A 21,961-nucleotide genomic window follows, 5' to 3' on the forward strand; every position below is an offset into this window, starting at 1 on the left:
TTTATTTCAAAACAGTTTTCTACCGAACCCCAATCCGCATTCTGGAGAGCCTGTGCTAATAGGCCTTTATTTACAATAGTATAGGTCTTAGCCGATTCAGCCGGTTTTTGTACTGGAAATGAAATATTAAGAGCTATACTGAAATGATCTGTTATTGCAGTATGCAACACGGCCGCCTTCATCTGATCCTGATCAGCGTATCTTACAAAAATGTGATCAATAAGAGAAATGAGTCACCATCAATTCTAGTTGGCTTATTTATACACTGTACAAGACCAGCACCGACCAACCAGTTCAAGTACCTGTTCGCGATTAGGTCATCTGAGAACAAATTTATATTAACATCTCCTACCAGTAAGCAGCTTTTATTAGAATTTAAAGCATAGTAATAATTTTCCAACTCATCTAGAAATAAATTAATGTTACTATCGAATGTTCTATAAATTGCTAGGAGAGAAAGGACTTGTTCAGTATCTGAAAATCCACCGTTAAACCATAAACATCTGCCAATGTTGTTTGTTTAACGCTATAATTTATTGTGCTATTAATGTATATAATCACGCCATCATTTTGATTGCGCTGTTTATCAGTAGCTACCAAATCAAATCCATCTTTGGCCTTCCCACCGCCCCATCTTTAAGCCAGCATTCGGTCAACACTATTAAATCCAACCGTGTGTTCAAAGAATCTATATACACCAACAATTCATCGAAATTTCTAGAAATACTCCTTATATTAGTACATAATATCTTAAAGCTTAAATCCACGGAATCAAAGAAAGAAACAAATTCTTCTGAATGCACCATTCTGAGCAATTGGAAAAATTTAAACTGTCAACGTCATCATTTGATACTAGCAGCCTAGCCACAGCTAGGAAAATATAAAAAATAAAGTGTAATTATTAATTTTACGATTATAAGTTGATATTGAAAAAGCAAATAAATTGAGAGAGAATATGAACGATTATAAAATAAGAATAGATAATAAAAAAGAAGAGAATATTAGGAATATGAATAATAATTAAGAAAAATATATATATATATAGGTGTGGAAAAAAAGAAAATTACATATAGAATCCCCCGTGCACAACCAACATTGTTATTTATCCAGGACTGGATTAATATGATTCTAAGAATGAGTATTTTATAGACAAAAACTTCATTACTTACTGTATAATAATGCAAACAACAAAAATATTAGCCCCCCCCCATTCTACTCAATGATATGCTATTTCTCACACACACATACTCGTCAGTCTACAGGCAAATATAATTCATTTAAACTGAGAAACCCAGTATTTAAAGATTAGCAAGAGAAGATCGAGATAACGGAATTCAGCTCTAATACTTTCTACCAACTTCAAAGATTAGCGGTTCAAAATAGCCAGTTATCATTATCGATAAAAGGTCCAATAGGTACTTTACTTGACAAAATAACAATAGACACCTCTATCTCACGAATCTAGTTTATCTAACGAATTGAATTCGTTTCTCCTAATCTACTGTATTCTAATAACGAACTATCATTCAAGTAAGCTTGGATGGGAGCAATGAACAATTATTTAAACTTATTATACAGAACAACAACCCATAAATGCATGTCATTCACACTCTTATTAAATAACTTGATAACTTATAATAAATAAAATGACATTAGTTTTAAAATACTCCTTCTTCAATGACATTTTACTACGCTCAACTATATTGTTTACGCTAAATTGTCTCATTAAAACCAACATTAAGTTGGCTCTCCACTAAAATATTTTTGAAATCTCTCAACGCCATCGTTTTGAGCTCGTTTTGAGCTGATTTGAGCAACTTTTATTTCGTTTTGAGCACCCACCGTTTTCGAGATATGACGTCTCAAAAATTGGAGAGCCAACTTAATGCCAGCTCTCCACTTTTCGAAATCGAAAAACTAAACACGCCATCGTTTTGAGCTCGTTTTGAGCTGATTTGAGCAAATTTTATTTCGTTTTGAGCACCCACAGTTCTCAAGTAATTCCCACTCATAGTATGTTCCATGTACTATATGGTAAATCAAAAAATCAATTATAACTCCTGAACTAGAGGTGCTCAAAACGTGTAAACCTGCACAAGAGTAGAGGTCTATAAGGAGCTACTCTCAGCAGAAATTGACGTTTTGAGCCATCACAGTTCTCAAGTAATTCCCACTCATAGTATGTCTCCTGTACTATATGGTAAATCAAAAAATCAATTATAACTCCTAAACCAGAGGTGCTCAAAACGTGTAAACCTGCACAAGAGTAGAGGTCTATGAGAAGCTACTCTCAGCAGAATTGACGTTTTGAGCCATCACAGTTCTCAAGTAATTCCCACTCATAGTATGTCTCCTGTACTATATGGTAAATCAAAAAATCAATTATAACTCCTGAACCAGAGGTGCTCAAAACGTGGAAACCTGCACAAGAGTAGAGGTCCATGAGAAGCTACTCTCAGCAGAATTGACGTTTTGAGCCATCACAGTTCTCAAGTAATTCCCACTCATAGTATGTACCATGTACTATATGGTAAATCAAAAAATCAATTATAACTCCTGAACCAGAGGTGCTCAAAACGTGTAAACCTGCACAAGAGTAGAGGTCTATGAGGAGCTACTCTCAGCAGAAATTGACGTTTTGAGCCATCACAGTTCTCAAGTAATTCCCACTCATAGTATGTACCATGTACTATATGGTAAATCAAAAAATCAATCATAACTCCTAAACCAGAGGTGCTCAAAACGTGTAAACCTGCACAAGAGTAGAGGTCTATGAGAAGCTACTCTCAGCAGAAATTGACGTTTTGAGCCATCACAGTTCTCAAGTAATTCCCACTCATAGTATGTCTCCTGTACTATATGGTAAATCAAAAAATCAATCATAACTCCTAAACCAGAGGTGCTCAAAACGTGTAAACCTGCACAAGAGTAGAGGTCTATGAGAAGCTACTCTCAGCAGAAATTGACGTTTTGAGCCATCACAGTTCTCAAGTAATTCCCACTCATAGTATGTCTCCTGTACTATATGGTAAATCAAAAAATCAATTATAACTCCTGAACCAGAGGTGCTCAAAACGTGGAAACCTGCACAAGAGTAGAGGTCTATGAGAAGCTACTTCAGCAGAAATTGACGTTTTGAGCCATCACAGTTCTCAAGTAATTCCCACTCATAGTATGTTTCATGTACTATATGGTAAATCAAAAAATCAATATAACTCCTAAACCAGAGGTGCTCAAAACGTGGAAACCTGCACAAAAGTAGAGGTCTATGAGGAGCTTCTTTCAGCAGTAATTGACGTTTTGAGCCATCACAGTTCTCAAGTAATTCCCATTCATAGTATGTTTCATGTACTATATGGTAAATCAAAAAATCAATTATAACTCCTGAACTAGAGGTGCTCAAAACGTGGAAACCTGCACAAGAGTAGAGGTCACTGATGTTTATTTATTTTGAATTTCCACCAGGAGATAGGAGTAAGTCCTTGAATTTATATTTCTTTCAATTTATTTGATTGGTTTCATAATATTAGAGGTTTATTGTATTTAAAAAAGAAGTAGAAGGTATTTTTGAAAAAGTTGTATTATTTTCTTTTAATTTTGTATGAACAAAATATAGTTATCAGTTATCAACCGATTAATTCAAGTAATAAATGCCGATGAATAATAATTGATTCCTTCAATAATTGTAATTCTCATAAAAAATTGCTGATGTCCGGTATTACAAAAAACATTGAGAATTCGAAATCAGAACTTTCCCATCAATGGCCAAGTTTTACAAGCCGCGAAAATTGCTGAGTACAAATTGACTGTACTGAAATTGGCTAACCAGCAGAGAGTCGCTCCACTCGTTCAAAACGCGACTGTGCATAGAGCCTTACATGGTAAATTTTTTTCATCCAGTTTTACTGTTGGTAGCACTGCTGTAGAAGCAGATGTTCATTGCTCCCCTCCCACTCCCTTCTGTGATGATTGCAGCAACTATGCCACTATTATGCAACTATTGCATTCAATAAGTTTCAGTCTCAGTCTGAGTTGAGCAGTGAAGCAGAGCATACATACGTCTTTCCTGTTCTGATAAAGCAATTTCTCAGCCTACCTTGTTCTCTAACGCACACTTGAGAGGCTCAACATTGAAAGCTCAACGGTGAGTGTGATTGGGCTATAGCCTATAGGCTACGACGATTATATGAAATTGATTCAAAATGCCAAAACAGGGTACAGTTCCGGTCGATGAAATTCACCAATTACTGAATGACAATGAAACTATTTTTTCAATAGAAAAGTATCCCAATATCCCACCCAGAAACGATTCTCTTTGGACTGAATTGAGTTCCTTAATAACAAATGTATACAACGTTTCACCAAAAACAGTTCATCTGTGGTTCACGACTAACCGATATGGACTGCGAGATCGGTTCTGGCCACAGGACTACAACTATGACACTGATTCATCTGAGATCGGTGTCTCAACAAATTATTACGATGACAGTCTCTCTGATAATGACAGTATTGAAATGAAAGATACAAAGGAATTTTCCATACTACTAAGCAAAGACGAATGGCTACAACTCTATCCAGAGTGGGTTTATCACAGAGAAGGCAAATCAAAACCCTGTCGAAGAAGATTAGTGCTGAAACGCAACACATGGACAAACATGATAAATGAGAAGCTACTCTCAGCAGAATTGACGTTTTGAGCCATCACAGTTCTCAAGTAATTCCCATTCATAGTATGTTTCATGTACTATATAGTAAATCAAAAAATCAATTATAATTTCTGAACTAGAGGTGCTCAAAACGTGGAAACCTGCACAAGAGTAGAGGTCACTGATGTTTATTTATTTTGAATTTCCACCAGGAGATAGGAGTAAGCCCTTGAATTTATATTTCTTTCAATTATTTGATTGGTTTCATAATATTAGAGGTTTATTGTATTTAAAAAAGAAGTAGAAGGTATTTTTGAAAAAGTTGTATTATTTTCTTTTAATTTTGTATGAACAAAATATAGTTATCAGTTATCAACCGATTAATTCAAGTAATAAATGCCGATGAATAATAATTGATTCCTTCAATAATTGTAATTCTCATAAAAAATTGCTGATGTCCGGTATTACAAAAAACATTGAGAATTCGAAATCAGAACTCTCCCATCAATGGCCAAGTTTTACAAGCCGCGAAAATTGCTGAGTACAAATTGACTGAACTGAAATTGGCTAACCAGCAGAGAGTCGCTCCACTCGTTCAAAACGCGACTGTGCATAGAGCCTAACATGGTAAATTTTTTTCATCCAGTTTTACTGTTGGTAGCACTGCTGTAGAAGCAGATGTTCATTGCTCCCCTCCCACTCCCTTCTGTGATGATTGCAGCAACTATGCCACTATTATGCAACTATTGCATTCAATAAGTTTCAGTCTCAGTCTGAGTTGAGCAGTGAAGCAGAGCATACATACGTCTTTCCTGTTCTGATAAAGCAATTTCTCAGCCTACCTTGTTCTCTAACGCACACTTGAGAGGCTCAACATTGAAAGCTCAACGGTGAGTGTGATTGGGCTATAGCCTATAGGCTACGACGATTATATGAAATTGATTCAAAATGCCAAAACAGGGTACAGTTCCGGTCGATGAAATTCACCAATTACTGAATGACAATGAAACTATTTTTTCAATAGAAAAGTATCCCAATATCCCACCCAGAAACGATTCTCTTTGGACTGAATTGAGTTCCTTAATAACAAATGTATACAACGTTTCACCAAAAACAGTTCATCTGTGGTTCACGACTAACCGATATGGACTGCGAGATCGGTTCTGGCCACAGGACTACAACTATGACACTGATTCATCTGAGATCGGTGTCTCAACAAATTATTACGATGACAGTCTCTCTGATAATGACAGTATTGAAATGAAAGATACAAAGGAATTTTCCATACTACTAAGCAAAGACGAATGGCTACAACTCTATCCAGAGTGGGTTTATCACAGAGAAGGCAAATCAAAACCCTGTCGAAGAAGATTAGTGCTGAAACGCAACACATGGACAAACATGATAAATAAAAAAATATTCAACAGTTTGCGCCTTCCTTGCTGCTTCAAATTCATTTGTAATCGTGTAAATTCAAGTGGAAATGTATTTGTCTACTTCAAAGCAAAGTGTACCTACTGTCATTCTATTTTGGAAGGTAAATTATATGATGAGCCAAAACGAGAATTTGATCATTTGGAAATAATGATGAAATACACAGGCTTCTACAAAAAGAAACATCCTATTCTAAAAAGAAAACTGACTGGATTCGATAGAAAGAAGGTTGCAAAATCACAATTCAGTGCAACAAAACTTCAAAAGGACATGGCGCATAAAGATATGGAATTGAATGATCCAGAAGCACCTCACATTCCCTCACTGAATACTCTAAGAGTGGCAAAATCCCAGTACAAGCGTTCAAAATACTTGGACGACGATCCAATTGTTGCCTTATGTAGAGGGAAATATGAATCTCCTTACAGAGGAGTTATTCAAAACGTGTAAACCTGCACAAGAGTAGAGGTCTATGAGAAGCTACTCTCAGCAGAATTGACGTTTTGAGCCATCACAGTTCTCAAGTAATTCCCACTCATAGTATGTACCATGTACTATATGGTAAATCAAAAAATCAATTATAACTCCTAAACCAGAGGTGCTCAAAACGTGGAAACCTGCACAAGAGTAGAGGTCTATGAGAAGCTACTCTCAGCAGAAATTGACGTTTTGAGCCATCACAGTTCTCAAGTAATTCCCATTCATAGTATGTTTCATGTACTATATAGTAAATCAAAAAATCAATTATAATTTCTGAACTAGAGGTGCTCAAAACGTGGAAACCTGCACAAGAGTAGAGGTCACTGATGTTTATTTATTTTGAATTTCCACCAGGAGATAGGAGTAAGCCCTTGAATTTATATTTCTTTCAATTTATTTGATTGGTTTCATAATATTAGAGGTTTATTGTATTTAAAAAAGAAGTAGAAGGTATTTTTGAAAAAGTTGTATTATTTTCTTTTAATTTTGTATGAACAAAATATAGTTATCAGTTATCAACCGATTAATTCAAGTAATAAATGCCGATGAATAATAATTGATTCCTTCAATAATTGTAATTCTCATAAAAAATTGCTGATGTCCGGTATTACAAAAAACATTGAGAATTCGAAATCAGAACTTTCCCATCAATGGCCAAGTTTTACAAGCCGCGAAAATTGCTGAGTACAAATTGACTGAACTGAAATTGGCTAACCAGCAGAGAGTCGCTCCACTCGTTCAAAACGCGACTGTGCATAGAGCCTTACATGGTAAATTTTTTTTCATCCAGTTTTACTGTTGGTAGCACTGCTGTAGAAGCAGATGTTCATTGCTCCCCTCCCACTCCCTTCTGTGATGATTGCAGCAACTATGCCACTATTATGCAACTATTGCATTCAATAAGTTTCAGTCTCAGTCTGAGTTGAGCAGTGAAGCAGAGCATACATACGTCTTTCCTGTTCTGATAAAGCAATTTCTCAGCCTACCTTGTTCTCTAACGCACACTTGAGAGGCTCAACATTGAAAGCTCAACGGTGAGTGTGATTGGGCTATAGCCTATAGGCTACGACGATTATATTACATTGATTCAAAATGCCAAAACAGGGTACAGTTCCGGTCGATGAAATTCACCAATTACTGAATGACAATGAAACTATTTTTTCAATAGAAAAGTATCCCAATATCCCACCCAGAAACGATTCTCTTTGGACTGAATTGAGTTCCTTAATAACAAATGTATACAACGTTTCACCAAAAACAGTTCATCTGTGGTTCACGACTAACCGATATGGACTGCGAGATCGGTTCTGGCCACAGGACTACAACTATGACACTGATTCATCTGAGATCGGTGTCTCAACAAATTATTACGATGACAGTCTCTCTGATAATGACAGTATTGAAATGAAAGATACAAAGGAATTTTCCATACTACTAAGCAAAGACGAATGGCTACAACTCTATCCAGAGTGGGTTTATCACAGAGAAGGCAAATCAAAACCCTGTCGAAGAAGATTAGTGCTGAAACGCAACACATGGACAAACATGATAAATAAAAAAATATTCAACAGTTTGCGCCTTCCTTGCTGCTTCAAATTCATTTGTAATCGTGTAAATTCAAGTGGAAATGTATTTGTCTACTTCAAAGCAAAGTGTACCTACTGTCATTCTATTTTGGAAGGTAAATTATATGATGAGCCAAAACGAGAATTTGATCATTTGGAAATAATGATGAAATACACAGGCTTCTACAAAAAGAAACATCCTATTCTAAAAAGAAAACTGACTGGATTCGATAGAAAGAAGGTTGCAAAATCACAATTCAGTGCAACAAAACTTCAAAAGGACATGGCGCATAAAGATATGGAATTGAATGATCCAGAAGCACCTCACATTCCCTCACTGAATACTCTAAGAGTGGCAAAATCCCAGTACAAGCGTTCAAAATACTTGGACGACGATCCAATTGTTGCCTTATGTAGAGGGAAATATGAATCTCCTTACAGAGGAGTTATTCAAGACGTATCCTACGATAGATTCCACTGTCATTACTTCAGTGCGCAACAAATTCGTATATATAATGATTATGTAACAGCAACAAAAGATAATGCTCAGATTAGCATAGATGCTACAGGAGGTGTAGTGAGAAGATTTGAAAGGGTCAATGGCGAGAAATCAAGGAGCATTCTACTTTACGACATCACAATCCACAGTAATAAAGAGAATAAAATATATTCTGTGTCAAATATGATTAGTGAGAAACATGACACAGTATCAATAACCTACTGGCTCTCATCTTGGTTGAAGTATGGTGCTGTAATTCCCCCTTGTGTGGTCTGTGACATGTCTTTAGCTATAATTGCTTCAAGTATAAAAGCGTTCACTCAATTCAATTCATTAAGTGACTACTTGAAGAATTGTGCTTTCATCTTAACCGATCAGGACCGATTCATCAAGCCACGCTGTTACATTAGAAATGATGTAGCACATGTCGTACAACTCATATCACGATGGAAAAGCCTCAAGACAGCCATAAAAAGAACAAAAGTATTTTATATAAGATGTATTTGCCTTCTTGTTAAGGAAAGTGACCTTGGTCATTTTAAAAAAGTCTTAAGAAAAATCATGACAGTTGCTTTTTATGAGACTGAAGGAAGCTTGCCTAATGGGCAACCAACAGAATCAGAGAAAGCAAAAATATATTTGCAGAAGAAAATTTCTTCATCAGATATTCCGTATGAGGAAGCAGAAACAGATTTCGGGATGGCTGATGACAACGAAGAAGTTGATTTCAAACTGCCTTCTCAAGAATCATCAAAAACATTCCGGGATTTTGTAATGGAAACTAAGAACAAAGTTATGGATAAGAAAAATGATGTGGGAGACAGGAATAATCAACAGTTTCTCCCAAATGTGGTGGAGGATTTGTTGAAAATATCAAACCTCATCCCACTTTGGACTGCATTGATGCAACCTCATTTTGGTTATGGAGGTTCAACTGCATCAAGCTCAGTAGTAGAAACCCAATTCTCCATAATAAAAAACAAAGTTTTTCAAGCTAACGAGATTCCTACAAGAGCTGACACATTTGTGTTTCGCCATATAAAATTCATTGATGGCTCATTGAAATTGAAGAGAGAGACCACAGAGTTGCGCCAAAGAAACGAATGTCACCAATCAATTGAAATGAATGAAGAAGAAAATTATTTGAATGAATGTGATGAAGAAGGTGAGATTATGAATCCTCAAACAGTGAGTGAAGAAATGACAACATATCATAATCTTGAAAAAATTGAAGATTATTCACCTGATAAAGCTAAGGTGAGTCAAGGTATGTTTACACAGTCACGGGATGTAGTCAATGAATTTAAGAAAGAGCTAAACTGCGAGGAGAATTGGAGAGGGGTAAATGATATTCCTCTTGTGAGAAAACGCCCTCGTTCTTCCTACCTAGAGCCGTCTTCTGAATGGGGAATAATAGATCTTTCAGATCAAAGGAAAATTATTCCAATTGGCATTTTACGTAATGGAGATGATCCCAAGCTAAAACCTTGGATGTTGGATGGCAAGAAAGTAGTCGCATCAAATACCTGCATGTTCGATTCTTTGTGCCAAGTACTATGCAGCGCAGCTTGTGACAGTAGAAATTATAATGAATATCTCATGTCCAAACAGACTGACATGTCTGAAATTGTAAAATCCATTATAAAAATGGGAATATGTGCCCAAATTTATAAAAAAAGGGCTATTTTGTTGGCAAAATATTTTGAATTAACCCCTTTGGTGCAAGGTCTTTATCAAATAGATTCAGTCTCCACTGTCAGCAAAATGCTGGATGCTGTCATGACTGAGCTCCCTTCAGCAGTTTTCGCTTCCTCATGTGAAAATTGTGATTACAGCACAATAGAGGTGAAAAATCATTTTGACCTTTTTATTGAGCATGGTAATTTCATTGACATGCAGAACGATATTGAAATAATTTTAGAAGATACTCAAAGTGTGATCTGCTCAAATCATAACAAAAGAGAGAACTGTCAATGTCAAACAAACATCACACTAGGTCCAAACCTACTTATCGACCTGATAGGTCATATTCAGAAGGGTGACCTAGATGTGAATCTGTTTGATGTACCAAAAACATTGAACATCAAAAATAAAATTTATCATTTACGTGGCGTTATTGGCTACCAAGGTGGAACAAGTGTGAAATCCGTAGGACACTTTGTTCATTTTGCAGGCGCCACAACAATCAGTGGCAAGTCTTTGATGACTTGAAAGATAAGTGTCAGCCATGCGGTGCCAACAGAAAAGTCACTTGTTCTGCATTGATATACACGATATAAATTCTGTCGATCATTATTATTATTATTATTATTATGTGTATTATCATTACTATTATTATTATTATTTATCATAAATAACCACCTACATTTAAAGGTAATATTTAAAGGTAATTATTTGTTATAATTTTCACGATAAGGTGAACCCTATCGATACTATTAACAGATTCTCTCCTGATAGGTTGTATCTGTTTCTATTCAACATATATTATAATAATTTGAAATTGGGAGTGTTCAATTTTTAAATGTATATATAAACTCTACCTCTTATTGATTATCAATCTTCAATTATCTACAGTATTATGAAATAAGTTTTTTTATAGATATCCATTTTATTCTATTTACTCTAAGCATTGTAGTTCCTGAAAAACTTCTTCTTTATTTACTTATTTCATTTTAATAACTACCTATTACTCATTTCATAGTTATTTCACTTATTGAACTCAATATCAGCTTTGTGGAATATAAAGCCTTGATGTATTTTTCTTGTTAAGAGTGCTAGTCATCCTCCACACAGCTTCAAACTGAAGAGGGACGCACTGTGGAAATGTATATAAAACTTATATCATAAAAATCTTTGAAAAATAATCTGTATAATCATGTTTGTACTCTTTGTAAATAGTAGTGGAATACTTGAATTACTATTATTATCATTACAATATTATTATTACAGCAATTATAATTATGATGATTAGTGATTATTATTATTATAATCATTATCCTAATCTATCATTGACAATGATATGATTGACTATCGTATCATTGACAATATTCGACTGACAATGAACCACTATTGATATCTACTAGAAAATTTCAAATATCGTAACAGTAAGAAATATAACAATATACATACTTTGTAAATGAATTTGGATTGTAAATATTGTAAATATTGTAATATTGTAAATAATGTAAATGTTGTAAATATGGGGACAGTGTGAAGGTACCTCCTCGAGTGACATTATTAGAATATAATGTACGGTGTCCCTGGAAACAATGCCAAAAAGAGGAAGTTGGCATTGGCAAAACCTTCACAAGCCGAGTCAATATGGTATACCAGTAAATACATTTCCAGAATTTCAATGTAGAGGAAGAAAAAACATTTGAATTTTCTACAAGATACATACAATGTATGAATAGCAGTTGGGAAAAACTTGTGAAGTATCTGATTCAAAACTTCATTTTCCCCACTGGACAGATTTTAATGGTAATCCATATAAAAGAACACATGTTACATTTTTGGAAGATCATGGTTTATAGAAATGATATTTTTCTATTTTCCTCTTTCAAAATGAAGGGAAAAGTTAGACAAACTAAGAAAAAGAGGAAGCAGGAGGCATAATAATTTGCTGAATCCAACTATTAATAGTAACTTCTCCTGGAATATACCCATATGCATGTATTCACGTTCTGAGTCCCACTGGTTTCGAAGTGTGAATGATTTTCCTGTTCCCATATCCTATTTTAAAAGAGCTCTAGTTATTAATTTTTATATCTGGTAATTTATGTTCGACAGATCTCGAAAGCGGCTCTAACGATTTCCACGAAATTTGGAAAAAAATAGGTTTATGATATAAAAATTCAAATGCACTACGTCTCATCCTTTGGAAAACACGCTGAACGACATAAAAAGGATGATTCATCCTTGGAAGAACGAATGTTGTGCAGGTTTCCACGTTTTGAGCAGCTCTAGTTCAGGAGTTATAATTGATTTTTCGATTAACAATATAGTACAGGAGACATACTATGAGTGAGAATTACTTGAGAACTGTAATGGCTCAAAACGTCAATTTCTGCTGAGAGTAGCTTCTCATAGACCTCTACACTTGTGCAGGTTTCCACGTTTTGAGCACCTCTAGTGCAGGAGTTATATTTGATTTTTTGATTTACTGTATAGTACATGAAACATACTATGAATGGGAATTACTTGAGAACTGTGATAGCTCAAAACGTCAATTCCTACTGAGAGTAGCTCCTCATAGACCTTCAATTACTTGAGAACTGTGATGGCTCAAAACGTCAATTTCTGCTGAATGTTACTCCTCATAGACCTCTACTCTTGTGCAGGTTTCCACGTTTTGAGCACCTCTGGTTTAGGAGTTATAATTGATTTATTGATTTACCATATAGTACATGGTACATACTATGAGTGGAAATTACTTGAGAACTGTGATGGCTCAAAACATCAATTCCTGCTGGATGTTACTTCTCATAGACCTCCACTCTTGTGCAGGTTTCCACGTTTTGAGCACCTCTGGTTTAGGAGTTATAATTGATTTTTTGATTTATCATATAGTACATGGTACATACTATGAGTGGGAATTACTTGAGAACTGTGATGGCTCAAAACGTCAATTTCTGCTGAGAGTAGCTTCTCATAGACCTCTACTCTTGTGCAGGTTTCCACGTTTTAAGCACCTCCAGTTCAAGAGTTATAAATGATTTTTTGATTTACTGTGTAGTACATGAAACATACTATGAATGGGAATTCCTTGAGAACTGTGATGGCTCAAAACGTCAATTTCTGCTGAAAGTTACTTCTTATAGACTTCTACTCTTGTGCAGGTTTCCACGTTTTGAGCACCTCTGGTTCAGGAGTTATGATTGATTTTTTGAATTACCATATAGTACATGATACATACTATGAGTGGGAATTACTTGAGAACTGTGATGGCTCAAAACGTCATTTCCTGCTGAGAGTAGCTCCTCATAGACCTTCACTCTTGTGCAGGTTTCCACGTTTTGAGCACCTCTAGTTCAGGAGTTATAATTGATTTTTTGATTTACTGTATAGTACATGAAACATACTATGAATGGGAATTACTTGAGAACTGTGATGGCTCAAAACGTCAATTTCTGCTGAATGTTACTCCTCATAGACCTCTACTCTTGTGCAGGTTTCGACGTTTTGAGCACCTCTGGTTTAGGAGTTATAATTGATTTTTTGATTTACCATATAGTACATGGTACATACTATGAGTGGGAATTACTTGAGAACTGTAATGGCTCAAAACGTCAATTTCTGCTGAGAGTAGCTTCTCATAAACCTCTACTTTTGTGCAGGTTTCCACGTTTTGAGCACCTCTGGTTCAGGAGTTTTAATTGATTTTTTGATTTACCATATAGTACATGTTACATACTATGAGTGGGAATTACTTGAGAACTGTGATGGCTCAAAACGTCAATTTCTGCTGAATGTTATTTCTGCTGAGAGTAGCTCCTCATAGACCTTTACTCTTGTGCAGGTTTACACGTTCTGAGCACCTCTAGTTCAGGAGTTATAATTGATTTTTTGATTTACCATATAGTACATGGTACATACTATGAGTGGGAATTACTTGAGAACTGTGATGGCTCAAAACGTCAATTTCTGCTGAAAGTAGCTTCTCATAGACCTCTACTCTTGTGCAGGTTTACACGTTTTGAGCACCTCTGGTTTAGGAGTTATGATTGATTTTTTGATTTTCCATATAGTACAGGAGACATACTATGAGTGGGGATTACTTGTGAACTGTGATGGCTCAAAACGTCAATTTCTACTGAGAGTAGCTTCTCATGGACCTCTACTCTTGTGCAGGTTTCCACGTTTTGAGCACCTCTAGTTTAGGAGATAGAATTGATTTTTTCATTTACCATATAGTACATGGTAGAAACTATGAGTGGGAATTACTTGAGAACTGTGATGGCTCAAAACGTCAATTTCTGCTGAATGTTACTCCTCATAGACCTCGACTTTTGTGCAGGTTTCCACGTTTTGAGCACCTCTGGGTTAGGAGTTATAATTGATTTTTTGATTTACCATATAGTACATGGTACATACTATGAGTGGGAATTACTTGAGAACTGTGATGGCTCAAAACGTTAATTTCTGCTGAAAGTAGCTACTCATAGACCTCCACTCTTGTGCAGGTTTCCACGTTTTGAGCACCTCTAGTTCAGGAGTTATAATTGATTTTTTGATTTACTGTATAGTACATGAAACATACTATGAATGGGAATTACTTGAGAACTGTGATGGCTCAAAACGTCAATTTATGCTGAGAGTAGCTTCTCATGAACCTCTACTTTTGTGCAGGTTTCAACGTTTTGAGCACCTCTGGTTCAGGAGTTTTAATTGATTTTTTGATTTACCATATAGTACATGTTACATACTATGAGTGGGAATTACTTGAGAACTGTGATGGCTCAAAACGTCAATTTCTGCTGAATGTTACTTCTCATAGACCTCTACTCTTGTGCAGGTTCCACCGTTTTGAGCACCTCTGGTTTAGGAGTTATAATTGATTTTTTGATTCACCATTTAGTACATGGTACATACTATGAGTGGGAATTACTTGAGAACTGTGATGGCTCAAAACGTCAATTTCTGCTGAGAGTAGCTTCTCATAGACCTCTACTCTTGTGCAGGTTTCCACGTTTTGAGCACCTCTAGTTCAGGAGTTATGATTGATTTTTTGATTTACCATATAGTACATGGTACATACTATGAGTGGGAATTACTTGAGAACTGTGATGGCTCAAAACGTCATTTCTGCTGAGAGTAGCTCCTCATAGACCTCTACTCTTGTGCAGGTTTCCACGTTTTGAGCACCTCTAGTTCAGGAGTTATGATTGATTTTTTGATTTACCATATAGTACATGGTACATACTATGAGTGGGAATTACTTGAGAACTGTGATGGCTGGAAACGTCAATTTCTGCTGAGAGTAGCTTCTCTTAGTCCTCTACTATTGTGCAGGTTTCAACGTTTTGAGCACCTCTAGTTAAGGAGATATTATTGATTTTTTGATTTACCATATAGTACATGTTACATACTATGAGTGGGAATTACTTGAGAACTGTGATGGCTCAAAACGTCAATTTCTGCTGAATGTTACTTCTCATAGACCTCTACTCTTGTGCAGGTTCCACCGTTTTGAGCACCTCTGGTTTAGGAGTTATAATTGATTTTTTGATTCACCATTTAGTACATGGTACATACTATGAGTGGGAATTACTTGAGAACTGTGATGGCTCAAAACGTCAATTTCTGCTGAGAGTAGCTTCTCATAGACCTCTACTCTTGTGCAGGTTTGCACGTTTTGAGCACCTCTAGTTCAGGAGTTATGATTGATTTTTTGATTAACCATATAGTACATGGTACATACTATGAGTGGGAATTACTTGAGAACTGTGATGGCTCAAAACGTCATTTTCTGCTGAGAGTAGCTCCTCATAGACCTCTACTCTTGTGCAGGTTTCCACGTTTTGAGCACCTCTAGTTCAGGAGTTATGATTGATTTTTTGATTTACCATATGGTACATGGTACATACTATGAGTGGGAATTACTTGAGAACTGTGATGGCTCGAAACGTCATTTTCTGCTGAGAGTAGCTCCTCATAGACCTCTACTCTTGTGCTGGTTTCCACGTTTTGAGCACCTCTAGTTCAGGAGTTATAATTGATTTTTTGATTTGCCATATAGTACATGGTACATACTATGAGTGGGAATTACTAGAGAACTGTGATGGCTCAAAACGTCAATTTCTGCTGAGAGTAACTCCTCATAGACCTCTACTCTTGTGCAGGTTTACACGTTTTGAGCACCCCTGGTTTAGGAGTTATGATTGATTATTTGATTTTCCATATAGTACAGGAGACATACTATGAGTGGGGATTACTTGAGAACTGTGATGGTTCAAAACGTCAATTTCTGCTGAGAGTAGCGTCTTATGGACCTCTACTCTTGTGCAGGTTTACACGTTTTGAGCACCTCTGGTTCTGGTGTTATAATTGATTTTTTGATTTACCATATAGTACATGGTACATACTATGAGTGGAAATTACTTGAGAACTGTGATGGCTCAAAACATCAATTCCTGCTGGATGTTACTTCTCATAGACCTCCACTCTTGTGCAGGTTTCCACGTTTTGAGCACCTCTGGTTAAGGAGTTATAAATGATTTTTTGATTTACTGTGTAGTACATGAAACATACTATGAATGGGAATTATTTGAGAACTGTGATGGCTCAAAACGTCAATTTCTGCTGAAAGTTACTTCTTATAGACTTCTACTCTTGTGCAGGTTTCCACGTTTTGAGCACCTCTGGTTCAGGAGTTATGATTGATTTTTTGATTTACTGTATAGTACATGAAACATACTATGATGGGAATTACTTGAGAACTGTGATGGCTCAAAACGTCATTCCCTGCTGAGAGTAGCTCCTCATAGACCTTCACTCTTGTGCAGGTTTCCACGTTTTGAGCACCTCTAGTTCCTTCTCATGGACCTCTACTCTTGTGCAGGTTTCCACGTTTTGAGCACCTCTAGTTCAGGAGTTATGATTGATTTTTTGATTTACCATATAGTACATGGTACATACTATGAGTGGGAATTACTTGAGAACTGTGATGGCTCAAAACGTCATTTTCTGCTGAGAGTAGCTCCTCATAGACCTTCACTCTTGTGCAGGTTTACACGTTTTGAGCACCTCTAGTTCAGGAGTTATAATTGATTTTTTGATTTGCCATATAGTACATGGTGCATACTATGAGTGGGAATTACTTGAGAACTGTGATGGCTCAAAACGTCAATTTCTGCTGAGAGTAGCTTCTCATAGACCTCTACTCTTGTGCAGATTTACACGTTTTGAGCACCTCTGGTTTAGGAGTTATGATTGATTTTTTGATTTTCCATATAGTACAGGAGACATACTATGAGTGGGGATTACTTGAGAACTGTGATGGCTCAAAACGTCAATTTCTGCTGAGAGTAGCTTCTCATGGACCTCTACTCTTGTGCAGGTTTCCACGTTTTGAGCACCTCTAGTTTAGGAGATAGAATTGATTTTTTCATTTACCATATAGTACATGGTATAAACTATGAGTGGGAATTACTTGAGAACTGTGATGGCTCAAAACGTCAATTTCTGCTGAATGTTACTCCTTATAGACCTCGACTTTTGTGCAGGTTTCCACGTTTTGAGCACCTCTGGGTTAGGAGTTATAATTGATTTTTTGATTTACCATATAGTACATGGTACATACTATGAGTGGGAATTACTTGAGAACTGTGATGGCTCAAAACGTTAATTTCTGCTGAAAGTAGCTACTCATAGACCTTCACTCTTGTGCAGGTTTCCACGTTTCGAGCACCTCTAGTTCAGGAGTTATAATTGATTTTTTGATTTACTGTATAGTACATGAAACATACTATGAATGGGAATTACTTGAGAACTGTGATGGCTCAAAACGTCAATTTATGCTGAGAGTAGCTCCTCATAGACCTCTACTCTTGTGCAGGTTTCCACGTTTTGAGCACCTCTAGTTCAGGAGTTATAATTGATTTTTTGATTTGCCATATAGTACATGGTACATACTATGAGTGGGAATTACTTGAGAACTGTGATGGCTCAGAACGTCAATTTCTGCTGAATGTTACTTCTCATAGACCTCGACTCTTGTGCAGGTTTCCACGTTTTGAGCACCTCTGGTTTAGGAGTTATAATTGATTTTTTGATTTACTATATAGCATTAAGTTAGCTCTCCAATTTTCGAGACGTCATATCTCAAAAACTGTGGGTGCTCAAAACGAAAAAAAAGTTGCTCAAATCAGCTCAAAACGAGCTCAAAACGATGGTGTGTTAACTTTTTCGATTTCAAAAAGTGGAGAGCTGGCATTAAGTTGGCTCTCCAATTTTTGAGACGTCATATCTCGAAAACGGTGGGTGCTCAAAAGAAAATAAAAGTTGCTCAAATCAGCTCAAAACGAGCTCAAAACGATGGTGTGTTTTCTTTTTCGATTTTAAAAAGTGGAGAGCTGGCATTAAGTTGGCTCTCCAATTTTTGAGATGTCATATCTCGAAAACGGTGGGTGCTCAAAACGAAATAAAAGTTGCTCAAATCAGCTCAAAACGAGCTCAAAACGATGGTGTGTTTTCTTTTTCGATTATAAAAAGTGGAGAGCTGGCATTAAGTTGGCTCTCCAATTTTTGAGATGTCATATCTCGAAAACGGTGGGTGCTCAAAACGAAATAAAAGTTGCTCAAATCAGCTCAAAACGAGCTCAAAACGATGGCGTGTTCACTTTTTTGATTCCGAAAAGTGGAGAGCTGGCATTAAGTTGGCTCTCCACTTTTTGACACGTCATATCTCAAAAACGGTGGGTGCTCAAAACGAAATAAAAGTTGCTCAAATCAGCTCAAAACGAGCTCAAAACGATGGCGTGTTCACTTTTTCGATTTCGAAAAGTGGAGAGCTGCTCTCCAATTTTTGAAACGTCATATCTCGAAAACGGTGGGTGCTCAAAACGAAATAAAAGTTGCTCAAATCAGCTCAAAACGAGCTCAAAACGATGGCGTGTTTAGTTTTTCGATTTTGAAAAGTGGAGAGCTGGCATTAAGTTGGCTCTCCAATTTTTGAGACGTCATATCTCAAAAACGGTGGGTGCTCAAAACGAAATAAAAGTTGCTCAAATCAGCTCAAAACGAGCTCAAAAGGATGGCGTTGAGAGATTTCAAAAATATTTTAGTGGAGAGCCAACTTAATGTTGGTCTCATTAAACACTAGATTAAGATTTTAAATAACATTACTGTTCATTTCTACGCTTTATGAGATCTAAACTTTAATCTTACTTACGTCGGCATCGTCCTTTTTCTCATTTTTAAGATTATGGAGATCCTCATCACATCTAACAATATGAATTGGACCGCCATCCTCCCATCTAACTTTTATTCGGCCTACACGGTCGATCCACACATGACGGAAACCCCTCTCCCTTTGCACCTTTTTGACTTGACCGAACAGTCTACGTCTATCCGCCGTTAAGGACTGATTGATGTAAATTGGACTATTTCCCTGCAATTTTATATGCTGAGTTGAAAAGTCTCTACATTGTTTTCTGTTCTTTAGCAGTGCGTCCTTGTCCCCACGACGAACAAAACGAACTATTATTCCAGGTGCGATGTTGTCCTTTCTTCTAGGGAGGCGATGACATGCATCAATCGACGTGCGGTCCAGCTTCACGTTCAGCGCCTTCCCGATCTCCAGTATTCTGCCCTGGACGTCCTCGTTGTTCATCTCGGGAACTCCGAACACTTCAAGGGTGTTTCTTCGGCCATATTGCTCCTGATCGTCCTGTTTCAGTTCTAACTCCCGAAGTTTGGTTTTTAGGTGCGAGTTTTCTTCCTTCAGGGCGGTTATTGATGCCCCCTGCTTCGCGATTTCCTTTGCATTTTCTTCCAGAGTTTTTCTGCAGGCAGCTATTTCAGCTCCGAGCTTATCCAGTAGCTCGTCTTTCATTTTTGTTAGTAGTATATTTAATTGTTCAATCGTCACTGGAGCACTACTACTCGTCGCTGAATTTGTGTTTGCCTTAACTGGAGTAGAGTCTGAATTGGCTCGTTGGAGACGTAAAGCACTGGTACACTTCTTACATGACCAAACTTTGCCGGTTCCTTGAAATACATCGAGATCGTTGTCGGTGAGCTCCACACAAGCACCATGGAACATACAGCTGCAATTCGAGCAAGTTATTTTCGATTTCGATGCACGATTAACTTGTTGTTTGCAGCTCTCGCAACTCATCTTGTAGGCGACCGTATTTAAACAACAATCGATCACAGTGAATTCACTAATAGAGTAACCAGTCCTACTGCTTTAAATTCTTCAAATTTGCGGTTATACACAGAGATTCCGTAAAGCTAGAACATTATTGTATTTCGGTTATAACTTGATTCAAGAAACAAACAGATAAGGCGCACAAATGATAAACGAACCTTTCACCTCGAATGCTCAACAACAACTGAATCAACAATTTTCATTGATGTTTAAAAAAATATAGGTATAAAAATCAGAAATAAAATATAAATTACTAGCAGGCCCTCTTTTTCATGTCTATATTGACTGGACTAATATGGTTGCAACTTTGAGTGAGTTAGTGTGAACGCATTACTGGGATAAAACATACCTATAGTCTTTTTTCTTTAGGGCTACTTTTGAATAATACTTGAGAATAGAAATCAAAGAAAAATAAAAATAATATATTCTAATATTTTTATTTCTAAAAAGAAATATGCCAATTTTAAAATGGGTACTTGAATTTCTGTTTTTATTTACATACCTACAGGTATGGTTTGAAAAACAAATACGGCTATCTACTACAGTGCAGTGTAAATATTGCCTAAAACGCTAACCTTGCTAACATATAAAAATTAACATACAATAAAAATAAGTAACATCCATATTTACATAACCAAAAATGTCATATATTCGACTATAAAGGAATAGCACATTCGCTCCTGGGTGGCACATATATGTGCGACATGACTAATCAACTCCTCCCAATAAAAAATTAGGTTTACTTCATATATACCAGTCAATTAATACAGAATACTCCACACATTCCAAATCATATCACCTGTTGAAATGAATATTTCCTTAACAGTAATTTGAATTACTCTGGAAGATCGTTAAATTCCTCAAGTTTCTCAAATTTCAGGGTTTTTTCACTCGTGACACATATATGTGCCACTCGGTCTTTATATAGAATGGTGAGTGTAAACCAAGGATAGTGTATAGCAGGTTGCCTCAATCGCGTTTACATACGCGGATGAGATGGCATGAGCCTACGTGGCAAACGCCGGCTTCCCATAAAGGTGCGTACAGACTGTCGCTCTGCTCCGCAACCGAACGTCACTCCAGCAGAGCGATTGATGATCGACCGGCGAGCAACAATGGTTCAACCGGGGAACGCGAGAAGATCTAACATCTTCCGTAACGTTCATGATGGGTGCGTGGGCGGTGCGATTGTGGTTCGATGATGGTACGAGGGCGGTACGAGGGAGGAGCGTGCTCGGTGCGGGTTGGAAGCACGAATATGTGTACGCAGCTTAAGAATTACATACAAAACACCGCGTCAAATATCACTTCCTCACATAAAAACCGCTGTATTGATAAAAAATATGAATATGCTATTCAATTCAGAAAGAAACAAGCTCCACATCAATGTGTATTTTGAAAACATTAATTCATTTCGAAAAGTGTAGAAAGTCCTTGAATCTATCACTATATTCAATCGGTAAAA

General features: G+C 36.7%; 1 protein-coding gene across 1 annotated transcript; it reads right to left on the reverse strand.

Annotated features, from left to right (window-relative positions):
* Positions 1-1,083: 1,083 nt before the first annotated feature.
* LOC120354979 lies at positions 1,084-20,886 on the reverse strand. Its single transcript, XM_039443192.1, has 2 exons — positions 19,430-20,886; positions 1,084-1,719 (listed from the first exon to the last, which is right to left on the reverse strand). The coding sequence occupies exon 1, from the start codon at positions 20,461-20,463 to the stop codon at positions 19,495-19,497; it is 969 nt and encodes a 322-aa protein (XP_039299126.1). The 5' UTR covers positions 20,464-20,886; the 3' UTR covers positions 1,084-1,719; positions 19,430-19,494.
* Positions 20,887-21,961: the final 1,075 nt, after the last annotated feature.

This window comes from Nilaparvata lugens, chromosome X (genome assembly GCF_014356525.2).
Source record: "Nilaparvata lugens isolate BPH chromosome X, ASM1435652v1, whole genome shotgun sequence".
NCBI lineage: Eukaryota > Metazoa > Arthropoda > Insecta > Hemiptera > Delphacidae > Nilaparvata > Nilaparvata lugens.

What these genes read in the sequence shown, in the direction of transcription:
- LOC120354979 (XM_039443192.1), bottom strand. Translation starts at nt 20,463, where the DNA reads ATGAGTTGCGAGAGCTGCAAACAACAAGTTAATCGTGCATCGAAATCG.